The sequence below is a fragment of the Malus sylvestris genome, chromosome 7 (assembly GCF_916048215.2).
Source record: "Malus sylvestris chromosome 7, drMalSylv7.2, whole genome shotgun sequence".
NCBI lineage: Eukaryota > Viridiplantae > Streptophyta > Magnoliopsida > Rosales > Rosaceae > Malus > Malus sylvestris.
Window position 1 is genome coordinate 7667858 of NC_062266.1, and position 24537 is coordinate 7692394.

A 24537-nucleotide genomic window follows, 5' to 3' on the forward strand; every position below is an offset into this window, starting at 1 on the left:
CTAAATCTCACCGGAAAAATCCAAGCAAAACCGGCCAAACTTAACCCTCGTGATCCCGACGTCCAAATCCTTCCAACGAAGCACTCCGAGCTTCCTTGGGACATCACTAAGCTCACTATGAGCTTGGATTGTCCTAAAAATCAACCAATTCAAAGCTCATGAACAGTACACATTCACGGCAACTTTAGAAACTAGGGTTTTCGAAGTGAAACTTACCTTAAACTGGTACCTACGTGATCGTGGAGTCCTCAGGAGTGCAATGGTGGTTTTAAATCCGGCGTTGGTAATAGTTTTAGGTGGTTTTGATGGTTGCCCGTGTGTTCGAGAGGGTGAGAGAGAGAGAGTGAGGTCTGAGGAAGAGAAAGAGAGTATGAAGGACAGTATACGGGAAATGGGGAGGGAAATAAGGAATGGGGATCCCACGTGGTCCTTTTCCAATCCCCAACTCTAAACCACAAAATTTTAACCTAAAAATCTAAGTTCCATCCTTATTAAATTCCATTTTATTTTCAAAACTTAGGAACCTAGATAATTATCAACTTGAGCTTCACATACTTAGTATTTCTTAAGGGCAATTTCGTCCATTCACAGCCACGAATGTAATATTTTGGAACGGGCTGTGACGATCTCCCCTCCTTATAGAATTTCGTCCCCGAAATTCCAGCAACCAACTAAATCAACCATACTCCAACAATAGCTTCGGGTAAATCTCTCTCATCCGATTCTCTTTCTCCCACATAATTTTCTACTGAATGATTTCCTTCACAAAGCTTTTACCACTTACTTTGTCTTAATTCTCAGGACCTTCTTTTTCCAATCCAAAGTCGTCCTTGGTTCCTTAACAAGTCGAATCCAATTTAATTCTCAATAGTTGCACCAGAATCTCATGTGACGACTCTGCCACCTAGTGACAACGCATCGAAATATAATACATTATGCACCTTAGCCAATTTTGAAGGCATCACAAACTTATATGCAACTTCATCGATTCTTTTAATGATCAAAACGGTCTGATGTGTTTAAGACTTATCTTGTCTTTCTTTCCAAATCTCACTATTTCTTTTCTAAGATGAAATCTTAAATGATATAAATCATCTACGTTATACACTTGATTAGTGGCATATCCATCTGTTAATCTCTTTTGCCATGCTTGGCTACTTTCAGGTTAAACTTAATCACCTGAATACTTTGAGGAGACTCATCCATAGTCTCAGGGTCTACTAAAACTCTTTCTTGATTGAATCTTTCTCTATTCAGAAGCATTTCATTCACACGACACGCTTCAGGGACCCTATGGCGTTATTTCGGAAACTGCGCACCCAACATACTTAAGAAACTCAGCAGTTCCGTAATCCAATTCTCTTTCCATAAAACAATTAAGTACCGTTGTCCTGTCTGGGAAAAAGTTATTACTCAATACTGGAGTAAATATACTAACTTGTTACGTTGCCCAACCATCACTTCACATTCGATCGTAACCATCTTGTATACAAGGAAACTTGTACACATAGTCCAAAGTAATATCTTTCCATTTCCGTTTCAAAACAGACAATAGTTATCTCAATCCAAAGGTTTATCTCTTTCTGCCTCAATCTGCTGACCAATAAAAACTGTCGAATGGTATGATAAATCTTATTACTTTTGGAATATTGCAGAAGTTGAACAGTGAACTTCGTCCAATATTTGCTTGCTTCAAATCCTCAGCATTAGGCACATACTTTTTGTTTTCTTATATCCACATACCATTTGATTCACGAATCATGTACTCATTCTTTTTCCCTTCTTTCTCTGCCTTGGTTAATTCTTAAATTTCCTCATCAAACATTTAAGTTTCGAGTACGACCTTACCAAACAGGCCTAACTTGAAAATTAGCAAGTAGAGCTTCTTCTCGATCTCCAATTCTCAACTTTACTTCAGTTGATTTCCAATCCACAAGAAGATAATCTTGGCAAGCGTACCAAGCATTAATTCTTACTGGAGTCATCTCATCAAGTGCTTCAGCTACAACAATTCACGATCACCCTGATCGTACAATCATAATCACTAAGTAATTCAATCCACCTTTGTTGCCTCATATCAAAATCCTTCCGAGTAAACAAATATTGGAGACTCTTTTGATTTGTAAAATCTTGCATTCTTACCAAATATAATGTCTCCATAACTTCACAGCAAGAATGGTAATCATGACTTCCAAATCACCAGTAGGGTAATTCATCTCATGAGGTTCCATTTATCGTGAAACGTATGCAATCACCCTAACATTTGCATCAATACGCATCCAATACCATTCAAGAAACATTACTAAAAATTTATGATTACCACTATTCTCTGGGATTACTAAATTATGTGCATGAGTGAGGAAATACTTCAGTTGTTGAATCCTTTGCTCACAATTTCCTTCCCACTCATACATAACCTCTTTTCTCAACAGTCTCGTCAATGACAAAGCAATGGCTGAAAAATCTTTCACAACCATCCAAGATAGCCTGGTAAGCTAAGAAATTCCGAATCTCAATTATGACTTGTGGTTGTTCCAAATTTTTAATTTCTACTACTTTTTAAGGATTCACTTGAATACCTTAAGAATATATAACATATCCCAGAAATGCTGCTTGATTCATCCAACATTAGCATTTGCTAAACTTAGCATACAACCAACGTTCTCTTAATCTTTGCTTCACCGACTTAATACGTTTACATGCTCTGCTCTGGCTCAGAATATGCCAGAATATCTTCAATGAAAATGATATCAATTTATCAAGGCATTATTGGAATACTTCATCCATCAACTCATAAAACAGCATGAGTATCCATATAGCATCACCAAACTTCATAAAGACTATAACAAGTCCAGAAAACCATCTTATGATCAACGTCACTTATAATATTCAATTGGTAGTAACCAGATCTCAATTCAATCTTTGAATCTTCGCAATTACTTCTGAGCTGGTTAAATAAACATCAGTACATCACCATGGATAACGGTTCTCAATCGTTACCCAACTCCATTGTCTATAATCAATGGATAGCCTTAAAAATCCATTTTCTTCCTCACCAACGAACTGGGGTTCCCCCAAAGCGTTGTACTAGGTTGAATAAAACTTTTATCAACCAATTCTTTCAACTGAATTTCCAATTCCCTTAACTCATCCTGAACCAATCTCCAATATAAATTTATACCTGGTAACAAATCAATAATGAACCTCATATCTCTGCCTGAAGACAATCCAGGTATACTTTCAGGGAAAACATCAAGAAAAGTCTAACCCCTTTTTCATTTTTTCACACTTCTCCGAGCAACATCTTTTAGTACCACATGAACTAAGTATTTTTTGGGCAGCCTTTCAAAACAATCTCTTTGCTCTCACAGCATAAATAACGGCATGACTCAATCCACTTTGCATACTTACAAAAGTAATCTCTGGTCATCCAGATCGATGGAAAGTACTGGTTTCCCGTAACATTCCGTCTTGTCACAATTATAACCAACCAATCTAATGGAACAGAATTAACTGATACAATATATATTCTATTATTATTAAGCATTCTAAATAAGTACAATACTAACATAAAATAATCTACCGGGTTGCTTGCTTAACGAATCCACGAAGGAGTTATTAATATTACGGTCTGCAGCCCGCAATACTGATAAATCATCGTTGTCTCGATAAGTAAGCAACAACTCTCAAAGATATAACATTACTATTTTGTCACTCAATGCAAAATACATACACTCGTCTCTACTACATTTATTTACTACTCTCTAGGTAATAACATACATAATAAGAAATATATCAGCCGAAGTCAACTAGAATGACCAATACGGCTGATTCAACTCTTATCTCAATAATACGTCGGCCGGATCCACTCCGCGTGGTCGGTACGGCCGAGCCTATAACTCACCAATTTCTCATGCGTCAGCCAGATCCACCTCTCATGGTCTGTACGGCTGAACATATAACTCATCAAATCTCTCTGTACCCACGGTCAATCCGACCAAACTACTAAGTTCATAAACTTGCTGAATCGACACTACGCTGTCATAGAAAACTGTTGGGTACAACTGATTCTAGGGACGATTCACAATTCTGTGTCCCCTCTGTTCACATAAACACATTCATTAATTTCACACTTCCCAAAGTGTTAATTTTGTACCTGCTGCACAAAGTACATTTCCTTTACTCGAGACACCTTGTCTCAAATATCTGGGATTACCAGTATATCCATCACTTTTACTCTGACCAGCGACATTAAAACCTCAGCTGGAAGAATTAACTCTAGCTTCACTTCTTTCGAAGCTCTGAATCTTTCTATATCCTTGATAAGACGAATCATTAACTTTATCGTCTTCTTTTAATTCCCATTCATTTCTTATTCTTCTTTATTCTCGTTGATCATGTTCTCAGAGTCCTCAAGACTCAACAGCATCTCGTATATTCCTGGTAAGAAGTATAATGGATAGTGGTCACCCAAAATACCACTTCCCTTTTTGCCACCCAGCTTAAAACAACATAACACCTCCACCAATAACAACCATATCTGGATGGAACGAGGCAAGTCTGAAAACTTTCTATAATATCCCTCGATCATCACCTTCCTTGTCTCATATTTGTAAACTCTTGTTTACTACCATCGATAAATGCCGGAGGGATAAACTTTTCCTTAAACAAGTCCTTAAACAATTTTAAATCGGCTGATTCCTCTGGTGACAACAAATCATACTCCTGTTTCCACCAGGATACAAATTCATACCCAAAACCAGGTAGTCGTCTCGACCCCTTGTCAGAAGGAAATTTCCTTTGACTTGCATAATCTGAAACATCTTTTCCAAATGGTTAAACCGTTACTTCGCTCCCTCAGGTTCATCATTTCATAAGGTGATTCAAATTCAACTCATAACCCGTCTTAAAATGTCCATTTTGATAATATACTGAATCACCATAATAATAGTTTCCCCCTAAACCGCTAAATCAGGGAGACTAAGTTCCTCTAACTACGTGGCTTGCTACGAGGCGGTGTAGTTCTGACAGAATTCACTAGAACTTCTCAAGATGTCCAAGATTGCAACCATGCTCTGATACCAACTGACACACCCCGTCCCGAAGGAGGGCATGCTGGCCGTCACGTGAGAGTGACGTAACCATTTGCACAGTACGGAAGCTTTAAGATACAATTTATAAGTTGATACACCCGAAGGTGAGTCCTAATTTTGTCCATTCTGTCAGAACACCGTCGAATTCCTCGTAGTCACCACACCTTTGTGATTCCTGAACCTGGAGGGGCGCAAAACCAAAATTGAGTGGGTCAGTAAAACAATTCTTTTCCAAATCCAAACATTTCTCAAAACGTTGTAACCCCTCTCCGTAAAACCTGTATACTTTCCCAGAAATGTAAAATATAAATATACATATATATTCTCAAAACTTCATTTTTACTATCTCAACATTTTTCTTTATCAATCATGCCATGCCATGTCTAATTCAACAGTTAAGTATGGATGCATCAACAATAATCATATCAGGTGCAAGAAAGTAATCAACCGGAGGCCCTCTAATAGCCCTATACGGTTGAACCTAGAGCTCAAAATCTATCACTCTCACTCTGCCGGAGTCACCTCTGTGACCTGTCCGGCCTTCTGCACATAAGTTACGCTCTAGTGCTTTCTCATCAATCATCTGTGCACATAATCTAAGGTCACCCACCAGTCGAAATCTCACTAACACTCTTCGACTGGCCCGTCGCACCCACTCCGCGTGGACTGTGCGACCAGCATCTACTTGGATCCAAGGCGAGCGTGCGATGCGGTGAATACTATAAGCACTAAACTATGGTGCAGGATTTGAGCTCAATATACATCAACATCATCATAACAGTAATTAAATACTCACCTGATACTCACCTGTGCGTCCGCCGCACCATTCATTCATATGCATCATATCTCAATTCATACTTTTCATATCATTTCATGCATGGCAATTCGATTCACATTTCTATATACTTTGCATATAATTTTATGCATGGCATCTCAATTCACATCTCAATATACTTTTCATATAATTTTATACATTGCATTTAAAGCATAATTTCATGCATTTTCAATTTCTGGGAAAACGGTAAGTATATATGTATACGGAAAACAAAACTGCCCACTCACCTGGAGTTCGCCCTACAACTCCCTAGCACAATACGCCAAGACGTCATGACGATCGGCGCCTAAAACAATAATCAATTCCAACCTCAGAATTCATATCGATAGAATATATAACTTATATAAAATACGTCACTACGTAGTTCAATCCGGAAGATCCACTACTCAGATTTTAAATCCATAACTTCCAGAGGTCCACAATATATCTCTAGGATAACATCCTAAAATTTCATTACCATCCAACGGTCGGATCGTCAATTCACATTTTCACCTAATGCGAAAACTATAAAACGTTATTCGAACACCTAACCAACAATCCTTAATAACTTTCTCATACGGTGCTCAATTTGGGTATATGAATATACCACAGTGATCTACTCGACGTCACGGACGTCGAAATATTTTTAAAATAATTTTTTACTGTAGCACGCGCCCCCACGCGCCAAGGAAGGCACGGGTCCACGCGCCCCCACGCGCACTTCTTCTTCCTTGGGTCGCCGGACTGGTTTTTCCGGTGACCGGAAAACTGGGCATTTTTCAAATGCCTTGTTCTCCTTCGTTTCTCAACCATTTTCTTCGTATAATATATCAATTTAAAGCCCTCAACATGTAGAATCACAATATACTACTTTTAAGCTTCAAAAACAACTAAATCTCACCGGAAAAATCCAAGCAAAACCGGCCAAACTTAACCCTCGTGATCCCGACGTCCAAATCCTTCCAACGAAGCACTCCGAGCTTCCTTGGGACATCACTAAGCTCACTATGAGCTTGGATTGTCCTAAAAATCAACCAATTCAAAGCTCATGAACAGTACACATTCACGGCAACTTTAGAAACTAGGGTTTTCGAAGTGAAACTTACCTTAAACTGGTACCTACGTGATCGTGGAGTCCTCAGGAGTGCAATGGTGGTTTTAAATCCGGCGTTGGTAATAGTTTTAGGTGGTTTTGATGGTTGCCCGTGTGTTCGAGAGGGTGAGAGAGAGAGAGTGAGGTCTGAGGAAGAGAAAGAGAGTATGAAGGACAGTATACGGGAAATGGGGAGGGAAATAAGGAATGGGGATCCCACGTGGTCCTTTTCCAATCCCCAACTCTAAACCACAAAATTTTAACCTAAAAATCTAAGTTCCATCCTTATTAAATTCCATTTTATTTTCAAAACTTAGGAACCTAGATAATTATCAACTTGAGCTTCACATACTTAGTATTTCTTAAGGGCAATTTCGTCCATTCACAGCCACGAATGTAATATTTTGGAACGGGCTGTGACACATAACTTCTTATTTTAGTCCATACCAATGAAAATTAATAGTCCCTGAATTTGTCCACCGTAAATCATTTTGGTTATTCCATGAAAAATTTGTCAATATCCTCGTTAAATTGTCACGTGAACGACCACGTGATCACCTTTTAAAAGTATTTTTGTCAAATAAATCTCTCTACTTGACGAAGATAATGACATTTTTTTTTCTTCAGAATAACCATTATTTATGGTGGACAAACTTAAGAGCGACTTCAAAAAACTATTGATTTTCATTGGTCAATAAAGTGAGGAATTATATCAATATCAGAGATCGTTTTAATTGAATACATTAATCGAATGATTGTGATCGAATATAAGCAAATCTAACCGTTAAAAAATAAAAAAAAAGATGATTAACGGTAAAAATTTATTTAATGTTTTAATTGTCGTTTGTATTATTGTTTTAAGATTGAATTATGAACTTTTGTTTAAGAATGGAATAGGTTGTGTAATTTTTCATTAATTATCGGAATTTAAATATTTTTAAATTAAAATATTTATAAAAATAAATTAGAATAATCCACATAATTTTTATTTTTAAAAGAGTTACCTAAAAAAAATGCTAAAATCATTGTTTAATAATCTCAGGTTAAAATTTTAAGCTATAACCATTGAAGGATAAAACTTGTTTCTGGGTTATTGCTTAAAATTTAAGTTTCATCCCAAACCAGTGGAGACGGTCTTAGAAGACATTGTTTGACAATGGTGTCCCTGTGAAATAGAACAAAGGAGATCTATTGCAGATAAAGTTTAGGGAATGTTATTGTAGTGTAATAATTTTTAGGTGTTACTGTATCATGATTACATGTGTTACTAATTAACTCTTATTATAATATTTGTACATAGATTAATTTTTCTTCAAGCAAATATATGTTGTTGTCTCATATTTAATACGTAAACTAATACTATTACGTGCATAACAATATTACAAATTTACAACATAAACAATAATTTCTCAATGCAAAGACTTTTGTATACTTGCTTAATCCTATACATGGTGTTGTTGAACAAACCTATCAGGCTTTAAAGATTCCCGAATTTTGAAAGGAGTTGTCTTCCTAAAATAAACGTTATTTGAGTTAGGTTTTTTAGTGAAAATTGTCTCGGAGATTGACATAACTTCTCATTTTAGTCTCTAACAATGAAAACTAATATAAGTGATTCATGAGTTTGTTCATCGTAAAAAGGTTATTCCATGAAAAATCTGCTTATATTCTCGTTAAATTGTCACGTTAACAAACCACATAACCCTTTTAAAAGTATTTTTATCAAACAAATCCCTCTACTTGACAAAGATAATGACATTTTTTTCTTCAGGAGAGCCATTATTTATGGTGGACAAACTGAAGAGCAACTTTAAAAAAACTGTCGATTTTCATTGGTTAATAAAGTGATGAATTATATCAATATCATATGTCGTTTTAACTTCAAACCCCTTTAATTAAGGCTCTACCAAATTGAATATGAGATGTTTATCCTACGTAGACGCAGGCAGGCCTTAGGAGGCCGACGTTAGTTACAATGATTATTCCTTTGCATTAAACAAATTAACAATAAATCCTATAACAAAACTACTTGAAAATGAAAAGTTAGTAAAGTAAATTATTTAAATCCGACAATCATTTTTCACTTAGGAGAGAAATGTGATGTGAGTTAACCACGTGCAACCATGTGAGTCTCATGCAAGGACAAGGATTGTATGCCCTCTTACTTTCGGTGTCATTTTGTTTTGTGTAATCACTGTTAAGCCACGTCAACATTTTATATTAATTTTTTATAAAGATAATAAGACAAAAATGAATAGTAATATAAAATGTTGACGTGCCTTAATTGTGACCACACAAACAGGAGGGTACAAGAGGGCACTGGAAGTGGAAGGGCAGACAATCCTTGTCCCTCATGCAAGGCCTAGATCTGGTTTATCAGCTCAAGAGAATAAATTGGGAATTGGGATAAATGACTTATACAAAACTGATTCATTGTTATCAAAGCATCTCAATATGATTATATCATATTATTTATAAATATTTTTTAAAAATGATATTACATTATTGAATCAAATAACGATGAACCTATTCTATATAAGTTGCTCTTAAAATTTTGACTAAGGATTTCCATGCATTGAGATAGGAGTTTTACCCATCCCAAAGTAGCATAGAAAATTGGGTAAATTACACAAAACTACTTCAATTATGGGTCAAACCACAATCTTATACCTCATGTTTTAAACATTACAATATCATACCTCAATTTATGAATTTGTTGCAATATTAAACCTCTGTTAAATTTTCTGTTAATTTGACAGTTAAATTATGAGGTGGCAGGGGCAGGATCCACTCCTCCTCCTATTGAAATAAAAAACTAATTTTTATTAATAAATTAATAATTTTTTATTTAACAATATTTTTAATCCCTCTTTTCTTGTCTTACTTTCCTTCTTACTGGGCTCTTCAATTCGCAATAACATCAGCTGTCAAACTCATCAAATCCATCTCTGCCGAACCTGCATCTCGCCTGCAACCACCCACAAACCTGCATCTATACTCGTTGGCACTCCCATGTCGTCGACCCACCTGCACCGCTCGAACTCGTTTTTGACGACTTTGAATCAACCATGTCGGCAGCATCGTGTAAAAGGAATCTAGAGCTTGATGGTATGCCCAGACCCGTTTTTTACAAAGCCCATACCAGATCTGGAGCCTGATGTGCTCCGCTCGAACCCAGTGGACTGGCAGAGGACTTGGTGAAGGTTTTGGCGGCGAGGGCGGGAGGTTTTGGCGTGGACGAGGGGTTTGAAGTGCGAGTAGAAAGAGGAGGAGGGCAAGAAGGAGGGAGACAATGGCTGCCATTGATCTCTGCAAGTTAGATTAGAGAGGGTGAGGGAGACAACGAGAGCTTGGAGAAAAAGGAGGCAAAATAAAAAAGTAATAATTTATTAAATAAAAATGTATTAATTGTTTAATAAAAATTATTAATTTATTAATATATATTTTTTTTATTCCAATAGGTATAGGAGTGGGTCATGCTCCTGCCACATCATCATTTAACAACTAAATTAACAGAAAGTTTAACAGATGTTTGACATTGCAACGAATTTATGAGTTGAGATATGACATTGTAATATTTAAAACATGAGGTATGAGATTATGGTTCGACTTATAGTTAAGGTAATTTTGTGTAATTTACCCTAGAAAATTACATGAATGCAACACCACCCAATAGTGCCTTTCCAATTTTGTGCCGTCCAAATAGGCCTGAAATCCTCCCCGGCCAAATAAAGACGGCTCCAAACTTGATCTTTTGGCTCTTCCAAGTTCCAGCCAGTAATAAAGAACACACCAATTTGCAAATATTTTTTGTTGGAAACTGGTTTTGTTCAATTTTTGGGCTATTATTGGCCAAATGCTCTTGGATGGAGACTATTTTGTTCAAATTTGGAACTAATATTGGCCAAATGCTCTTGGTTAGAGATGGCCTCACCGTCATCCTAACTTCCAGATCCAAACACATGTCATAAGGTCTCATCTGTTCCTGTTTTGGCCTTATCAAGTTAGCCTAATAATATGTTGTCGTTGTGAATACAATGATAAAAACCAGACGAAATCAAACTCAAAACCTCAAATGAAAGGATGAATACTCATAAATGATTTACAAGCCTCTTACACAGTAACATGTTTTTAATAAATCACGTTAACGTTCAATTACTTATGCTATATAGTAAGAGTTTTAATATTTGTATTAAAATTGAGAACAATCCAGTAAAGTGCAATTACAATACTCACTTTCTCCTTTACACACTACTTCTTTCTCCATATCTACTTCAGTAACTTCAGAGCACATTTATAATATTATTTAAAACTTGTATTAAAGAATGTGATTTTCACACACCTGTTTCGTTTCTCACAATTTCTCTTTATCTATGGTCATCGAATTGAATAAATCAAACAAAATCAACAACCATAATTAAACAAAAGTTTGTAAAAAACTTAAAAGGGTGTGAAAATCACATTTTGCGCTTGTATTAATCCTAAGTATCTCTATAAGCTGAAATATCTACAAAACATCCAGACCTTTTTTTTAAGGGTATGTTATCCACACACCTATTTTTACTTCTTACACACCCCTTGTTAATTTCTGTCATTTGATATTCTCTACGGCCGAAAACTAAAAAGGTGTGGAAGAAGTAAAAAAGGGTGTATGGATATCACACCCCATTTTATTTACTTATTTATTTTTAAATTGCCTACTTTTGGCCCAAAAGAAGGGCTCTAAATGTTGGACAAGGATTGTCTGCCCTCTACTTTCGGTGCCCTTAATGTGCCCTCCTGTTTTGTGTGGTCACGGTTAAGCCACGTTAACATTTTATATTATTTTTTTTGTATAAATATAATAAGACAAAAATAAATAGTAATATAAAATGTTGACGTGGCTTGACCGTGACCACACAAAAGAGGAGGGCACGGGGAGAGCACTGGAAGTGGAGAGCAGACAATCCTTGTCCCTAAATGTTAGCCTAAATGATACTCAAAATGGCTCACTACCAATTTTGCCTTCATTTGCTCCACCACATTGATCATGCTTTCAAAATTCAAAAGCAACTTATTGTCCCAAAACAAACTAGAGAGATTACAGCCTAAACCTAAAGGGTGCAAAATGACTTTTTCGAAGTGCCAAACAGTTAATTTTATTACGTATGGTCAAAACCAAGGCACTCGACATGGATCAAGTGGTAGATCGCCATGATAGCTAGTCTTCTTCTTCAACCTACTGTGTCCAGCGTTCAAATATTGAACGAGAAGGAATACGGATAAAGAAAGGATTCCAAAATATAAGATAATTTGACTAGTAAGTCATATCCTTACGCAGATGCAACAATTTAAACTAACTAATTGATCTTCACTGAACGGTGAGTCATTATAATTTAAAGTTGTAACATCATTATCACTCTTCTACAACAGGATACAAACTCAATCTATGCAAAAAGTATACATGGTTGAATAAAAGATGAGTTCATACAACATGATACTGTGGTTCACAAATAGACATTTTACTATGTATCATAATACAAGTTATAAACGATTTTCCTTTTTATCTTTTAGTTACACATTCTACAATTTAAATCGCCGTCGTCTAATTCATTATTTCTCGTTTCTACTATGAATGAATAATGGGTATAAACATTACGCTCAAATACGGGCTATGCTCTTCCTTTCCTTCTGTCATCCAGTGCCTGCTCCAAAACACAAAAGAAACGAAAGTTTCCGCGGTTGATGGTCAGAAATGATTAAGAGTACGTATGACCGGAAACTAAGCATTCCAAATAGAAACATGTTCAACGATGGATGGAAGTTCAGATAAAAACGTATACATGCATATTAACGATCCACTGATATACAAATTAACCATACAGAAGGGCCCTTTGTGGGTTAGTCAATCACAATTGTTGATCGAATACACACACGACACATTTAGACGATATTCCACTAAATCAAGAATCTTAATCAGCAGTCTAGCAATATAACTTCTTGATTGTCTGCAGATCATGTGTTCTGTGTATTTGTTTTGTGTGTGCATAATACATACGCATTGATTCTCTTATGTATCCATCCGTCGTTATAATCGCTCCTTATCAGAAAATGATTGTTTCAAATATTTCCATGCTTCTTCAATCAAAAATAGAAAAAGTATCTCCATGCTTCAACTTGTTGAGTTTTATTGTAATCCAGATATTCTGGTTTAGGTAAACTAACATCAGAACAGTATGATGCAAAGCATCTCTTTGTACTCCAAGAAAGGTCAACTAAATCCGTACTGCTTTCTTGACTATGACACAAGTATTTTATTCAGTGTACGCAACAGAATAGAGCTGCAATATTTTCATTTGTGACAAAACCCCTGAACTTAAACAGTGTAGGTTAATGATGGAGTCGCATCGACAATCCATAAACACTACCACAATCCCGTCTTTTGTATTGCTCACTAGGAGGAATCAATTAAACATTTGTATCGTAGGCAAGAAAGTGGCACAAATTCAATTGACCTTTTATAAGCTTGGAGTACAAAGAGATGCTTTGTAACGTATTGGTTTGATGTTAGTTTACCTACAACAGATTATGTGGATTAGAGTCAAACGCAAAAGTTGAAGCATGGAGATACTTTTTCTTTTTTCGGTCAAAGAAGCATGGAAGGAATTATATCAAAAAGAAATTTCTCATCCCAAGTACTAAAAAAAAAATATCCCCATTAATATCTTAACCATAAAAGTATGGTCCCAGAGTTAGGCAAAATGTGAAGTAAATTTAGGTAAGAAGGAATACCTTGCTTTGGAGTATTCTCATGGTCAACACGAGAGTATCACGCAACCTACAAAAGAAATTGAATAATCATATTAGATGAGATATTCTTGACAGAAAGAAGAGTGTTTAGTATGCTTCAAATAAAGGGAAAATAATAATAATAACAACACAAAGTTATTATCAAGATGTTCTGTTTTAATATATAACTACAATAATTTATGGAAAAAAATTAAAATCGACACATAAATATAAAATTAATGTATTACTGAATACTGTATGTTGCACAAGGATGAGAAGATCCATCAGAACGTGTCAACACAAATTGTGTCGAGAAGCCACAAGGAACTTTGATCTGCAACCAGAAAATTATAGAATGTTGAGTATACTTTGGAAAATACAAATATCCAACGATACATTTTATATATTGTTTTGATTAGTGGAGAAATCTATAACTACCATCATGTGCTTAAGGATATTAGCTTTAGCTTTTACTTCTCTGAGGAATACGTATTTTCATAAGGAATTTTCACTCATTGTGAGAAAGTGTGAGAACATAAAGTTTGATCAACAACCTTTCCTAGACCCACTTGATACAACTTCACTTGATACCATTGTATACTACTAATTATATTCATTAGGATAATGCCGTTAACTCAGCCAATACTTAAAACAAGCAACTTCAAGAGGATCTCATGACATAAAAACTTAATTACTCAAAAATGAAGTATCACCAAGTAAAGAACGTACCGATAACTCCTTCGAGAACTTTTCTTCAAATAAAACAGCGTCTGCACTATTGATCCTGATTTGATAGCCTGACCGTCTCAGAACCAGAGTTGCTGGCTCCCAATCATCAGAAGAGTCCATCTGTTTTTCAGCAAAAGTATATGGGAAAAGTTTTTTCACATGATACATAAGCCATAAGTTGGTTGCAACAGATTTTGAATATTGTTTATATACAAGCCAACTGAATTAGATAATGGAAAGGAAAATAATCTGTTGCGATAGGTACAAAGGGATGACTAAACCATATAGCTAAATTGATGTCATTTTGACCAGACAACGTCCTTCGCCCTACATAACAAAAATACAAAAACAAAAAACCAAAAAAGAAGAGCCTGGAAACAAGACACTACTAAGATAAGTAACCATATATGCTAGTAAATGTTTGTTAATAAGTAGATGAGGCCATATTCCCCCAGTATGGAACAGGTTCCCAAGCTTGCTCCACAATCCAGGAACAAAGTATTAAGTACAAAATCCTTTGAATCAGAAGTCTCAAAGACACGAAAGCTCTGAGACATTTGAACAAGGAAAATGACTTTCTGAATTCAAATAATTGCCCCATTTATAACACATTTGAACCTATTTTCCATAAACTCAGGTCATCATGGCAGTTTATCTGTGCATAGAACTTGCAAAATATACAGATAATGCAATTTGGGTGCTTAACATAATATTTTCCTTTCTTCCGTCCCAATAAAAGTACGGAGTAATACGTACTAATTATGCAACAAGTGATTCAATCTAGAGCCTTAAGTTCCATATGCATACAAGTTATACAAGGTAGTAACGCACGAGGAGGAAAAAAAATGTGAACAAAACTTTAACAATGCGTTTAAACAACGATGGCCACAATTGGTAAACATCATTAATGAAAATACCTAGACTGGAGTTTCCTCCTAATCTAGAGCCTCAAATCATTATATTTGAAATTTCACCAAGCAACAAATTTCCAATAAATTAGCATTTTAAATTACTGTCAGGGGATGGGTTAACCAATCTACACTAAAGATGGTGACTGATCAATAAGTGATGCTTCAAGAAAGAGAATAAAAATATAAACTTGATGAAAACAATAACCATACCAGTAGTAGAACACTAAAATTGGCTTGTCCTTTAGAAATATGTGTGTCAATCTCCATTTGCATGTCTGGGTCTAGAAAGTACCTCAGTGAAAAAACAATGCAAATATTACAATTCAGATGGGGCAAGAAAACCAATGCGTTGGAGGAGAAGAGTTGGTGACAAAATCAAAACTGGAAAACAAGAAACTAACTTAAATTATCAGATTTCAGCTTTAAAAGTACTGTAGTTGATATTTTCGATTATTTTTTCACTTAAGTTACTTGGGTTTAGGTCACAAATATTTTCGATTTTATGACAATACTCCATGCCTTGGTAAAAAATTTGCTTTGAATTTTCAACTAGAAATAAAACCTAAATATAAAAATAATATAAAATAAAGCGTCGCCTTAAGAGTGTTTACATCAAATGCATCAATACAGCATAAATGCACATACCACATCTAATTTTGTTCTGATCATTAGCAAAATGCCTCACTAGCTCCCCCTGACAATGAAAAATAAATTTATCAGGAAACAAAATAGTCATAACTGAAAAGTTTAAAATGAATGGAATCACTTATGACACTATGCACATAAAAGGTAAGCAGAAAACCTGACGGCCTTGTTCATCCATCGGTATGCAGTCAACAGCAATTATCTTATCAACATCATCAGCAGTGACAATATATTCTGGATTTGTGGCACCTGATTGAAGAAAACACAAAACCAAAATGGAAAATAAAATAAAACAATACATACATGGATACCGAGTACACTGAAAGGACCCAAATCACAAGAAAACTACCAAAAAATAAAAAATCATTTAAACGTCTACCTTCAATGACCTCCCTAGTTCCATCCTGAAGATGACGAACCCACTGATATGCAAACAACGATGATGTATAAGGAAGGAACTCATAACATATGCAAACTGCTTAATAGATGGAAGTTTACGAGTGAAGAACGTTCAAGGAGTTTCACCTGAAACACACAAAGTGAGGTCCCACGTACTGGATATCCACAGCCAAGAAGTTTGCCTCCCGGAATAGCCTCACCAATAATCTGAAAATTCTCTATTCCAGGGCCCACTAAATGAAATAACACTTATTAGATTTCATGAATGGGCAAGCAACCGAATCCCTTTTTTATAAAAATGAAAAAATCAATCACCTTCAGAAACAGAGGGAGCAATCTCATCTTGAGTGGTGTAAGGAGAAAATGAGGTGCCATTGTTCATACTCCTGCCTCTCACATTTGCATCATCTCTATTAATAAATCCAGCCATATCCCTGAGAATTGTATGATTCACAGCCTCAGTTAAAGGAAGAGCGGTCATATAAAAAAAACTCCTCATCTAAACCCAGGTGCGTAGAAACTTATTCTATAATGTTATGGTTACTTTTTAAATAACCCCTTGCATTTTAGTTATATATATGAACTTCCTTCAGTGTAAGAGTCGATCCAAATTTATTGACGAATTTCATTGATATGAAGCTATAAGATGCCGCTAATACACTATATTACGGAACAATTTACGACTACTTGTAACTTTCAAGAACTTGATAAGAATTACTCAAAAGAAATTAATGTGTGTCCAAATTATTCAGTTTTATTTCAAATAGCACCATGCTTAGTGGCCAAGGTCGTCTGGCAGTGTAATTGATTTTAGGCAATGACTTGCGAATTATCAATTTTCAATTACTAAATTAGAATTCAATTGTACCAACCACAAATGCTGTAACCAAAATAACAAACAGAGGTGCGGAGCAAATATGAAATTTCAACAGAAGACCTCACTGCTATAAAGAAATTGTATGCAATTATCAAACATGGTTCAGCATAATACCGGGGTCTTTAACTATATAGAGCTGTTTATAGAAAGTTAAAATTTTGATGCAATCAGTAAGATTTTTTGTTCCAAACACATATATGCTTACTAATGGTGGGAAAATAAAAGATCAAGGCAACCAAAATGAATAATTAACACCAACCTCTCTGCATTGGTTGTGAACTCAGGCGGAATTTCATTATTTACTAGCATTTTCATCCCATCGATGTCAGTCACATATTTCGGCAATGTGTCAGTTGGCTCCAAATGTTGGTCATCAGTATAACGATCAAAGCCTTGCCGTCCCTGCATTAGGAAAAACAAAGAGAGACGGTGTTTTCAGTAAACAAGAAAATAAAACAATCCATGACAAAGCTCAGACCAAAAAAAGTATATGAGTAGGTTTATACCATCAGTACTGTGGATCTATCAGGAAATTGGCCATTCAAAATGGCAGAACCATGGCTATCTTTACCATGAGATTCACTTTCACCATGATTGTCCACTGCGGAGGTTAATTGTCTAATTTTATCCTGCCATAAAGTAAGAAGATGCCTTACTGCATTTGTCAAGATAAGATGCTTCTGCTGATTACTGGGGAATAGTGAAAAATCAAATTAAACAGTAGAGGTATCACCAAAATCAGGAAACAAGGTACTTAATTTCACACAAGTGTCAACCTTATGAAGTACGAACTGAAGTAAAAACCCCAGTGAGATCCATACAATGTGGTGTTGGTGAACAATACTAATTTGCAGATTAAGGTGCTCGTTGACCTATTCTATTACTAGGTTCACTGATTGTGTAACTTTATCATCTTTCCAAGGTTTGTCATATTCTCATGTTTCTGATATAATAATAAGGTGAAATGGGATGCCTACAATAAGTAGGAATTATTCATGGTTCAGGACAGTACAAAAATATGCCTTCAAGCACAAAGTTTGTCCTCCTTACTTATCCAATGCATGAATCCTTTAGCAGGTAAATCACAGTCCTGCTCCCAACTTAATCATTTCAAGTATTTCAAAGAGGAACGGACTCGAGAAGCCATATGATCTGAGAAGATTTAACCTTTACTCATAATTTTTTTTTTTTTTTTTTTTTGTTTTTTTCAGTAGGGGCTTCGTGACAGTTTTCTATACATAAGGAAGAGTAAGCAATGCATTCTACAGTATATGAACAACGAATAAACACTAACAACAGCATGAAGTCACAAGAGTGCTACTTACATGGGAAGTTCTAATCTTCCACTGCAATTGATCATGTAGATGCTGTAGATTCAAGAAAGCAAAAAATCAATTAAAAGAAGACAAAATTTATTGCGCTAAGATTCTGGGCTTGTCTATCAACTAATTTTGTTTTGCTCTGCTTTTTTCATTATAAATCTAACATTAGATCTGATCCCACTTGTCTATTCTGAACAATTATCAGTGTGCCAAATAGGTCACCTTAACTCAGCATTAATTGGATGTTCATTGGCTTGATCTTTTCTTTTTAATCATCTAAGACATCTCAATTTCAGGGAAGATTATCTTACTTATTACTATAAGCTTAATGGAATGCACTATATTTTATGTACACCAGACAAAGTATCCCCAATTTTTTATGACACAATACATTTAGTTATCAATTCCGCAGAATGACAAGAGTAGTATATAAATATTTTTTTAGTGGAAGTTCCTTCCACAAACTTTTAGACTGAAGAGGACTAATATATTCTAAACTGGTATGTATTCTGTAAAAGTTAAACCTGTGAGACTATCATGGACATAGGAAAACAAAATATAGCGTAAAATAAGAACAATCAAATGTAGATATCTCCTTAAAGGATGTTACAACAGAATATGGCATCACCCATGACACTTGTTCTTGTAGCATATGATTGTTACCTTTAAACTGTTCGATATGGCAGACGCATTTATGACATGGGGCCAAATCCCATATTCACCCAATAACCCTAGCATGGATGACATGAAGATATACTTCTCATCGTCTGCAGCCTAACAAATACATAACAATCAGTAGCTGTAACAGAAATTGAAAATAAAAAAAAAAAAATCTGGCAGTTTTTAAAAGCACAGACATAAGAAATGCAAGGAACAAATAAAGATGACATATCCAAAGTTATTCAGGCAAACATATAGAAACTCTGGACATGTAATAAACTTTATCCTGATTAGAAAACAATTGCTGTCGACTCACATTAGGAAACTTTATGCTGACAATCTGACATAAGTTCGTGTTTACATCCATTCTAAAACAATAAACAAGTGGTGAAAGCTCACAAGGCACCAAACAAACCAATTAAGGAAATTTCGAATAAGACCAAAATTTCCCGGCCCATATGGTTAAAAATTCAAATGATAATTAAAGAGCTCTAGCGCCTACACTTTTCTATGTAAGTTCTGTGAACCAATGGAACACCATACTTCAAGCAGGGAAGAATAAGCTTGTTAAATAAATGAGTAAAAAATGGCATCTAATCTTGTCCATCAGATAGATTATACACAAACTATCATTTCTTTCTCACTCTCTAACCGGTTAAATAATACCATGTACCGACCAGCTGGAGCTCAAACTCAACCTCCACCCATTTATTTTTAGGAAATGTCCACACAACAGATATATCCTCTGAGCTTTTATATTTTCATCAACACCCTTACGAGTTTTTGGAAAAAAAAAAAAAAAAAGCTTTCCTTTTCCAGGATATAAGCCAAAAAGTTACTTCTATTTTGTATTGTCATGGAGGTCTTCTGAGAAACCCAGTCAAAGAGCTTTTATTGTCATGAAATAGAGTCAATTGTAACATATGGTATTGCAACCCATTTTCCCAATACGATATCTTGGGCATCATTGTTGCTATTTTTTCTATAAACAACAAAGAATAGGATTTCCTGTTACAAACTACCATAATAATCTAAAATAGCTCGTAACATTTTCAATGATTACTTTACCTTCAATTCATGAGTTAGTTTAAGATTTTCTTGAAGATCTCCTTTTCTGCGGGCCAACTCATTTAATGCAGAAGTAGTGGCTTCGTTCTGCTTCTCATCAATTGCCTATCAAACGAGGTAATATTATTTCATACTTCAGAACTTGCAAACAAAGACTACAAGTATCTTCAATTTAAAAAAAGCAGAATTCCAAGAAAAAACCATAATAATTCTCAAGCGATGGACAAACCATCCGTAAGTCAGCAAATTTCCTCTCCAATGCATACTTCTCATTCAGCAAGCGCAATTCCTGATACAATGAAGACCACTTAATCCTCACATTTGAGTATGCAAAATAACACCAATTCAAAAAAAAAAAAAGCAAATATTTGTGGGAAAAAAAAAAGGCAAGCTATGAACTGATATACCTTCACACAAGCAACAGTAACTTGCCCACGAAGAAATTGGATCTCCTCTTCCTGAGCTCTGGCTCGGGAATAAAGTTCCTGTTCATTAAATTACATAGTGTCAAAATATCAATAAAGTTTCATTTTTTAAGTGTAGATTAATGAAGTACCAGTACCATAGCTTCTGGATCTTTGATATGGACACCATTGTCATCTTTTAAATTCTTTGGAGCAAGCTGTGTTTCAGAGCCATGCCTACAGATGGAAGGGGGGGAAAAGATGCTTCACATCAGGAAGATACCACAAACCACTATAAATTACGTAAGTAATGGGGATCTGTATTTCATGGTATTGATGCTCAATGAAGGAAATAATTAAAAATTTCATAAGAACTTAAGAGCTTTTGTGCACAGTGCACCTGATGAGACTTATCAACTACATATAAGTTCTTATATGTGCAGAAAAGCTCTTAAGTTCTTATGAAAAATTTCATAAGAACTTATATGAAGTTGAAAATTTTCATAAGATTCTTATTTGCACCGGATGAGACTTTTCAACTTCATATAAGTTCTTTTTCAACTTAAAAAGAATATTATAAATATTTATTACTTATCATCCAGATAAGACTTCTAATCCTAAACGGCTGTCCTGTGACTCCAAGGCTTCGTGTTGTCAACCTTTTTAATGGACCAAATAAGAATCTCGCTGTTCTTCTTAATCAATATCTGTTTTGTCGGTTACATTCTTCATTACCATTTTCATTGTCTAGAAACTTCTTAACTAGAAAAGCAATAACTAAGTCTACAATCCACGTCCCCCCCCCCCCCCCAAAAAAAAACCTGAACCATACAAACCACAACTCAAGTTCCAATTTTCAAATATAAAGTTATCTCAACAGTTGATAAAGCATAAAAGGTTCCTACTGTTCTTAATACCAAAAGTCTTTTCCCCAGCAATCTCCGGAGAAACTCTCATGTCCACCATTTTGAGCATAACTAAATTCTAGTCCGTAAGGTCGTAAAATCATTGAAAAAATAAAGTCCATGAGCTACGCAACCTCATTCGCGCTCTAGGCTAGCATGAAATAATTAACAAGTGCAAAAGAAGTTTCCATCAATTTATTTCCTTCCTTACCAAAAGGGATTTATAACAACGCTCAACTATTAAAAACAGAGAAATACCGAATCAATCAACCTAGAAACACAATCCTGGTTAATAAATACTATTTATAATAAGCTGGTTTATGGTATTACCTGTTGAAGACATCAGTGCTCCTATTCTGTGTCCCACGATCCGTCAACTGCTGAGATGCACTTTTACTCAAAGACATCTCATTGGCAGTTCAAGGTTCTCTTCAAGACAACCTCCGATATTGACATAACTGATTGTTCCCATTATAACTAAGTGAATCTTGCATTTTACTCCATTTCATTATCTCATTCCCGAATTTGGTTTGAAAACTTTTGTATACACCACTGCCAAAAATTGCAAGAAGCTCCCTACAATTAATAAGCTATAAAGAAGTCATCAAACTGTAAGAAATATCAAAACAACAAACATTAGGTTCGTACGGCGTTTACCACGAAAACCCAACTATCCAAAATACATATTACAAATGCAATTAATTACAACTAGAGCTTCAATTAGTGAGAAATACCCTTCAAACCCAAATCATTAATCCATTAAAGAACCAATCTTTGTCTTGATTTCAATTTCCTTTTTCCATTAAAGGATGGTTTTCGTCCACATTTGGTAATTCAGCTGAATCACAGTCCCTCCTAAAACAGAAAAAATAACAGAAACCCAGTGACCCACGATCAGTGTTGAAGCTAAATCTTAACTCTCCACCCAAAATTCTCAAACCCAAATAAAATCATTCAATTCCGCCCACAAAAGTAACGAACCAACCCAGTTGTTCAAATTTAGCAACTCTAAAATATTTTCCCGAAACCGAAAACAAACAAAATTAAAAACTTGGGAACGTCCCGTAATGGTAATAAACGCAGATAATCATGATTAGAAAATGAATTGGGTACCTGTTGATTTTGCAGAGGGAGATATCTGAGGGAGCTATGAAAGGAAACCCAGCTGCAGATCTGACACTCTGCCTGCCTAGTAGTTTTAGAGAGAGAGAGAGAGATGGGTTTGTTCTTCCGAAGTCAATGGCGGATTAAGCTGGTTGAAGTTTTTTTCCACGTTCCATTAATTCCTGCAAAATATGGAAGTCTTGGTTGGCAGATGGAGGATTGGTTTGAAAACGGGATTTTTCCTCCTTTTTTCTACAATATTAAAAATAATAATTGAGATTTTTGTTTATTCGTGTTTGTGTGTAGTTATGGTGGCCAAGTGGATTGGCGGAGTGTGAAACGGCGGCGTCGTTAGAAGTGGGATTCCTTGGCGACTCTAGCAGGTTGTTCTATTCGGATCCGGTTCCTCTCCGGACCCTTCTGTCCCTACTGCGGACCTGCTTATTCTGACCCTTGATTCAAATCGTACGACCATAATTTAATTTTAAAAAGTATGTGTAGACATTGAAATTTCGGTGGCATAAATGTTAGCCATTGCATTAAGATTACATTTGTAAACATTGAAATTTTGGTGAAATAAATGTTGACCATTGTATTAAAATTACAACCTTCATTCACTTCACCTACATCATACATTAAGTTCACCTACAACATCCACCAAGTTCACCTACAACATCCACCAAGTTTCACCTACAACATCCACCAAAATTCACCTACAACATCCACCAAAACAAATGGATGGTGGTGATTCGTTCCCAAAGCTTATAAATAGGCTCCTCCATCAAAGAATCAAGAAACCAATTCACAAATACATTTTTCTACTCCCAAAATGGAAGAGAATACTCCCCACACATCCAAAATCCTTGAAGCTTTGAAACTCTAAAGCTTTCAAGCATCCAACCTCCCAAATTCAAGCAAATCCCGAAGGATTAAGAAAGCCATTTTCGTTCTTCGTCAAATCCTCCTTCAAGATCAAGCCCTAACAGCCCTTGAAGAAATTTCTCCTTCAAGATTAAGCCCCAACGACCCTTGAAGAACTTCCACCAATTCAAGATCAAGCATCGACGGCCCTTGAAGAAAGTGTTCAACAAATCCACACAACTGTTCATCCTAAGATCAAACCCCGACGGCCCTTTTGGATCAACAACATCATCAAATTCACATAACTGTTCATCATAAGATCAAGCCCCAACGACCCTTTGGATCAACAACATCAATAAATCCACACAACTGTTCATCCCAAGATCAAGCCCCGACGGCCCTTAGATCAACAATCATCTGTTCTTCAAGATCAAGCCCAAAAACCCTTGAAGATCCGTTCATCACCGTTATTCAAGATCAAACCTTAACGGCCCTTGAAGAAACACTCATCCTCAAGATCAAGCCCCAACGGCTCCTTGAAGATCCGCTCAAATCCACCTTCAAAGATCAAGCCCACGGCCCCTTGAAGAAACTTCCAACAGTTCATCCAAGATCAAGCCTCGACGGCCCTTGGATCAACGAAACATCCACAAATCAACACCTTACGGAGATCGAATCAGATGATCAAATTTGAGAGAGATTGTAACCCAAAATCATCAAACACAAATATTATTTTGTGCACGTTGTTCTTGTCTCTTTCGTTTCAGGAATTTTCTGTGTTCACAAATTGGCACGCCCGGTGGGATCATCTCTACCTCTCATCTCTTTCTCCGTTCAAGAAATTCGAGCACACTTCCAAAATCAATGGCATCAAGGAAGGCTCA

At 35.8% G+C, this 24537-nt stretch overlaps 1 protein-coding gene across 4 annotated transcripts; it reads right to left on the minus strand.

Annotated features, from left to right (window-relative positions):
• Positions 1-12349: 12349 nt before the first annotated feature.
• LOC126628047 (uncharacterized) lies at positions 12350-23135 on the minus strand. Of its 4 annotated transcripts, XM_050297629.1 has the most exons (21): positions 22802-23135; positions 22423-22543; positions 22019-22278; positions 20942-21020; positions 20787-20864; positions 20609-20668; positions 20380-20484; positions 19315-19425; positions 18655-18696; positions 17836-17958; positions 17589-17731; positions 16768-16886; positions 16579-16685; positions 16433-16475; positions 16211-16302; positions 16054-16102; positions 15619-15689; positions 14498-14617; positions 14017-14102; positions 13772-13817; positions 12350-12684 (listed from the first exon to the last, which is right to left on the minus strand). In XM_050297629.1, exons 3-21 carry the CDS (start codon positions 22093-22095, stop codon positions 12652-12654), a joined length of 1584 nt encoding a protein of 527 aa, XP_050153586.1. In that variant the 5' UTR covers positions 22096-22278; positions 22423-22543; positions 22802-23135; the 3' UTR covers positions 12350-12651. The 4 variants fall into 4 exon arrangements, with proteins under 4 accessions (XP_050153586.1, XP_050153587.1, XP_050153584.1 ...); XM_050297630.1 differs by lacking the exon at positions 22423-22543 and having other exon boundaries at positions 22019-22240; XM_050297627.1 differs by lacking the exon at positions 22423-22543 and having other exon boundaries at positions 22019-22264.
• Positions 23136-24537: the final 1402 nt, after the last annotated feature.